At 56.6% G+C, this 6,000-nt stretch overlaps 1 protein-coding gene across 1 annotated transcript; it reads right to left on the bottom strand.

The window, feature by feature from the left end:
* Nucleotides 1-560: 560 nt before the first annotated feature.
* LOC146751118 (uncharacterized) lies at nucleotides 561-2,225 on the bottom strand (the record flags this gene model as incomplete). Its single annotated transcript, XM_085535581.1, has 1 exon — nucleotides 561-2,225. A coding segment is annotated over exon 1 (1,464 nt), but the record flags the coding sequence as incomplete, so codon positions are not given.
* Nucleotides 2,226-6,000: the final 3,775 nt, after the last annotated feature.

Here is a 6,000-nt window from a genome sequence, read left to right as displayed (position 1 = left end):
GTGGGGCTGATGGTTGAAGGTCCAGTTGTGGGGCTGGGGGTCGTAGATTCAGCTGTGGGGCTGATGGTTGTGGGTCCAGTTGTGGGGCTGGGGGTCGTAGATTCAGTTGTGGGGCTGATGGTTGTGGGTCCAGTTGTGGGGCTGAGGGTCGTAGCTGCGGTTATGGGGCTGATGGAGGATGCAGATGTGGGGCTGGAAGCAGATGTGGGGCTGGTTGCTGTTGTGGGGCTAATGGTGGTTTCATATGTGGGGCTGGATGCAGGGCTGAAGGTTGTAGCTGCACTTGTGGGGCTGACAGTTGTGGGTCCAGTTGTGGGGCTGGGGGTTGTTGATTCAGTTGTGGGGCTGAGGGTTGAAGCTGCAGTTGTGGGGCTGAAGGTTGTGGGTCCAGATGTGGGGCTGAAGGTTGTAGGTCCAGTTGTGGGGCTGAGGGTTGAAGCTCCAGTTGTGGGGCTGAGGGTTGAAGCTGCAGTTGTGGGGCTGAAGGTTGTGGGTCCAGATGTGGGGCTGAAGGTTGTAGGTCCAGTTGTGGGGCTGAGGGTTGAAGCTCCAGTTGTGGGGCTGAGCGTTGTAGGTCCAGTTGTGGGGCTGATGGTTGAAGCTCCAGTTGTGGGGCTGAGGGTCGTAGCTGCAGTTGTGGTGCTGAGGGTTGTGGGTTCAGTTGTGGGGCTGAGAGTCATAGATTCAGTTGTGGGGTTGAGGGTTGAATCTCCACTTGTGGGGCTGAAGGTTGAAGATCCAGTTGTGGGGCTGAGTGTTGTGGGTCCACTTGTGGGGCTGAGGGTCGTTGATTCAGCTGTGGGGCTGATGGTTGTAGCTCCACTTGTGGGGCTGAGGGTTGTAGATTCAGTTGTGGGGCTGAGTGTTGTAGGTCCACTTGTGGGGCTGAGAGTCGTGGGTCCAGTTGTGGGGCTGAGGGTTGTAGATCCAGTTGTGGGGCTGGTTTCAGATGTAAGGCTGGTTAGAGATGTGGGGCTGGATGCTGCAGTTGTGGGGCTGAGGGTTGTGGGTCCAGCTGTGGGGCTGAGGGTGGTTTCAGATGTGGGGCTGGATGAAGATGGGCTGGTTTCAGTTGTGGGGCTGAGGGTTGAAGCCGCAGTTGTGGGGCTGAGGGTTGTGGGTCCAGTTGTGGGGCTGATGGTCGAAGGTCCAGCTGTGGGGCTGGTGGTCATAGATTCAGTTGTGGGGCTGATGGTTGTGGGTCCAGTTGTGGGGCTGATGGTTGTAGCTTCGGATGTAGGACTGAGGGTTGTGGGTCCAGTTGTGGGGCTGAGGGTTGTAGATTCAGTTGTGGGGCTGTGGGTCGTAGCTGCAGTTGTGGGGCTGAGTGTTGAAGCTCCACTTGTGGGGCTGACGGTTGTGGGTCCAGTTGTGGGGCTGAGGGTGGTGGGTCCAGTTGTGGGTCTCAAAGTCGTAGCTCCACTTGTGGGGCTGAGGGTTGTAGCTGCAGTTGTGGGGCTGAGCGTTGTAGATCCACTTGTGGGGCTGATGGAGGTTTCAGATGTGGGGCTGGATGTAGATGGGCTGGTTTCAGTTGTGGGGCTGATGGATATTTCAGATGTGGGGCTGGATGCAGAGCTGAGGGTTGTAGCTGCGGTTGTGGGGCGGAGAGTTGTGGGTCCAGTTGTGGGGCTGAGGGTCGTAGATTCAGTTGTGGGGCTGAGGGTCGTGGGTCCAGCTGTGGGGCTGAGGGTGGTTTCAGATGTGGGGCTGGATGAAGATGGGCTGGTTTCAGTTGTGGGGCTGAGGGTTGAAGCTGCAGTTGTGGGGCTGAGCATTGTAGGTCCAGATGTGGGGCTGAGAGTTGTGGGTCCAGTTGTGGGGCTGAGGGTTGTAGCTCCACTTGTGGGGCTAATGGTTGTAGTTGCAGTTGTGGGGCTGAGAGTTGTGGGTCCACTTGTGGGGCTGGGTGTTGTTTCTGCACTTGTGGGGCTGAGGGTAGTGGATCCAGTTGTGGGGCTGGGGGTTGTGGGTCCAGTTGTGGGGCTGAGGTTTGAAGCCGCAGTTGTGGGGCTGAGGGTCATAGATTCAGTTGTGGGGCTGAAGGAGGTTTGAGATGTGGGGCTGCCTGCAGACGTGGGGCTGGTAGCAGATGTGGGGCTGGAAGAGGTCTCAGATGTGGGGCTGCCTGCAGACGTGGGGCTGGATGCTGATGTGGGTCTAGTATAAGATGTGGGGCTGAACGAGGTTTCAGATGTGGGGCTGGATTCTGATGTGGGGCTGGTTGCAGATGTGGGGCTGGTATTCATAGATGTGGGGCTGGATACAAATGTGGGGCTGATGGAGGGTGCCGATGTGGGGCTGGAAGCAGATGTGGGGCTGGATACAGATGTGGGGCTGGATACAGATGTGGGGCTGGATGGGGATGTGGGGCTGAAGGAGGATGAAAATGTGGGGCTGGATTCAGATGTGGGGCTCATGGAGGTTTCTGATGTGGGGCTGGATGAGGATTTGGGGCTGCTTTCAGTTGTGGGGCTGGTATTGATAGTTATGGGGCTGGATGCAGATGTGGGTCTAGTTGAAGATGTGGGGCTGGTTTGAGATGTGGGGCTGGTTCCAAATGTGGGGCTGGAATTGCTAGTTATGGGACTGGTTGCAGATGTGGGGCTGGATGCAGATGTGGGGCTTGATACAGATGTGGGGCTGGATGGAGATGTGGGGCTGAAGGAGGATGGAAATGTGGGGCTGGATTCAGATGTGGGGCTGATGGAGGTTTCAGATGTGGGGCTGGATGAGGATGTGGGGCTGGATGAGGATGTGGGGCTGGTATTCATAGATGTGGGGCTGGTTGTAAAAGTGGGGCTGATGGAGGTGTCTGATGTGGGGCTGAACGCAGATGTGGGGCTGGTATTCATAGATGTGGGACCGGTTGAAGATGTGGGGCTGGTTTCAGTTGTGGGGCTGAAGGAGGTTTGAGATGTGGGGCTGGTATCCATAGATGTGGGGCTGATGGATGGTGCCGATGTGGGGCTGGAAGTAGATGTGGGGCTGGTACGAATAGTGCTGGGACCAGTTGAAGATGTGGGGCTGGATGGGGATGTGGGGCTGAAGGAGGCTGTAGTTGTGGGGCTGGTTGAGGATGTGGGGCTGGTATTCATAGATGTGGGTCTGGTAGGAGATGTGGGGCTGGAAGGGGTTTCAGATGTGGGGCTGGATGGAGATGTGGGGCTGGTTTCAGATGTGGGGCTGGAAGCAATTGTGGGGCTGAAGGAGGTTGCAGATGTGGGGCTGATTTCAGTTGTGGGTCTGGTTGCAGATGTGGGGCTGGTAGAGGTCTCAGATGTGGGGCTGGATGCAGATGTGGGTCTAGTTGAAGATGTGGGGCTGGTTTGAGATGTGGGGCTGGTTCCAAATGTGGGGCTGGAATTGCTAGTTATGGTACTGGTTGCAGATGCGGGGCTGGAAGTGGATGTGGGGCTGGATACAGATGTGGGGCTGGATGGAGATGTGGGGCTGGTACTCATAGTTATGGGGCTGGATGCAGATGTGGGGCTTGATGAGGATGTGGGGCTGAAGGAGGTTACAGATGTGGGGCTTGATGAGGATGTGGGGCTGAAGGAGGTTACAGATGTGGGGCTGGATGGGGATGTGGGGCTGGTATTCATAGATGTGGGGCTGGTTTGAGATGCGGGGCTGATGGAGGATTCAGATGTGGGGCTGCTTGTAAATGTGGGGCTGGATGGGGCTGTGGGGCTGGAAGAGCTTTCAGATGTGGGGCTGGTATTCATAGATGTGGGGCTGGATGCAGATGTGGGGCTGGTACTAATAGTGCTGGGACCGGATTCAGATGTGGGGCTGGATGGAGATGTGGGGCTGAAGGAGGATTCAGATGTGGGGCTGGATTCAGATGTGGGGCTGATGGAGGGTTCAGATGTGGGGCTGGATTCAGATGTGGGGCTGAAGGAGGATTCAGATGTGGGGCTGGTTGGGGTTGTGGGGCTGGTGGAGGATTCAGATGTGGGGCTGGTTCTCATAGTTGTGGGTCTGGTTTGAGATGTGGGGCTGATGGAGGTGTCTGATGTGGGGCTGGATGCAAAGATTGGGCTGCTGGATGTCATGGATGTGGGGCTGGTTTCTGATGTGGGGCTGGTATTCATAGCTGTGGGGCTGGATGCAGATGTGGGGCTGATGGCACTTTCAGATGTGGGGCTGCTTGTAAATGTGGGGCCGATGGGTGTTTCAGATGTGGGGCTGAAGGAGGTTGTAATTGTGGGGCTGGCATTCATAGATGTGGGGCTGGTTCCAAATGTGGGGCTGGCTGCAGATGTGGGGCTGGACGAGGTTTGAGATGTGGGGCTGGATGCAGATGTGGGGCTGATGGATGTTTCAGATGTGGGGCTGGATGCAGATGTGGGGCTGGTACTAATAGTGCTGGGACCAGTTGAAGATGTGGGGCTGGTTTCAGTTGTGGGGCTGAAGGATGGTTCAGATGTGGGGCTGGATGCAGATGTGGGGCTGGTTTCAGTTGTGGGGCTGACGGAGGTTTGAGATGTGGGGCTGGAAGCAGATGTGGGGCTGGTACGAATAGTGCTGGGACCAGTTGAAGATGTGGGGCTGGTTTGAGATGTGGGGCTGAAGGAGGGTTCAGACGTGGGGCTGGATGCAGATGTGGGGCTGGTTTGAGATGTGGGGCTGATGGAGGGTTCAGATGTGGGGCTGGGTGCAAAGGTTGGGCTGCTGGATGTCATGGATGTGGGGCTGGATTCAGTTGTGGGGCTGAATGAGGATGTGGGGCTGGTATTGATAGCTGTAGAACCGGTTGAAGATGTGGGGCTGGATTCTGATGTGGGGCTGGTTGGAGATGTGGGGCCAGTCTCAGTTGTGGGGCTGATGGAGGTTGTAAATGTGGGGCTGGTTTCAGATGTGGGGCTGATGGAGGGTGCCGATGTGGGGCTGGATACAGATGTGGGGCTGGTACTAATAGTGATGGGACCGGTTGAAGATGTGGGGCTGGATGCAGATGTGGGACTGATCGAGGTTTCAGAAGTGGGGCTGGTACTCATAGTTGTGGGGCTGGATGGGGTTGTGGGGCTAAATGGAGATGTGGGGCTGGTTGTAAATGTGGGGCTGGATTCAGTTGTGGGGCTGGTATTCATAGCTGTGGGGCTGATTGCAGATGTGGGGCTGGAGGAGGTTTCAGATGTGGGGCTGGAAGTGAATGTGGGGCTGGTTGGAGATGTGCGGCTGGTATTGATAGTTATGGGGCTGGTTGCAGATGTGGGGCTTGTTCCAAATGTGGGGATGGATGGAGATGTGGGGCTGGTTGCAGATGTGGGGCTGGTAGGGGTCTCAGATGTGGGGCTGGATGGAGATGTGGGGCTGGTATTCATAGATGTGGGGCTGGTTTGAGATGTGGGGCTGATGGAGGGTTCAGATGTGGGGCTGGATAGGGATGTGGGGCTGGTATTCATAGATGTGGGGCTGAAGGAGGTTGCAGATGTGGGGCTGGTTGGAGATGTGGGGCTTGTACTCATAGTTATGGGACTGGATGTAGATGTGGGGCTGGTACTAATAGTGCTGGGACCGGGTGCAGATGTGGGGCTGGTTGGGGTTGTGGGGCTGAAGGAGTGTTCAGATGTGGGGCTGGCTGCAGATGTGGGGCTGATGGATGTTGCAGTTGTGGGGCTGGATGTAAATGTGGGGCTGGATGCAGATGTGGGGCTGGTATTGATAGTTGTGGGGCTGGATGAGGATGTGGGGCTGGTTTGAGATGTGGGGCTGATGGAGGGTTCAGATGTGGGGCTGGGTGCAAAGGTTGGGCTGCTGAATGTCATGGATGTGGGGCTGGTATTCATAGTTATGGGGCTGGATGAGGATGTGGGGCTGGTATTGATATTTGTGGAACCGGTTGAAGATGTGGGGCTGGATGAGGATGTGGGGCTGGTTCGAGATGTGGGGCTGGATGGGGCTGTGGGGCTGATGGAGGTGTCTGATGTGGGGCTGGCTGCAGATGTGGGGCTGATGGATGTTGCAGTTGTGGGGCTGGATGTTAATGTGGGG

This window comes from Coturnix japonica, unplaced genomic scaffold, assembly GCF_054131305.1.
Source record: "Coturnix japonica strain WE unplaced genomic scaffold, WE-NBRP24 Scf133, whole genome shotgun sequence".
In the NCBI taxonomy this organism is placed as follows: domain Eukaryota; kingdom Metazoa; phylum Chordata; class Aves; order Galliformes; family Phasianidae; genus Coturnix; species Coturnix japonica.
Note: the sequence above shows the minus strand (reverse complement) of the source record. Positions and strands in the feature narration are given on the sequence as shown.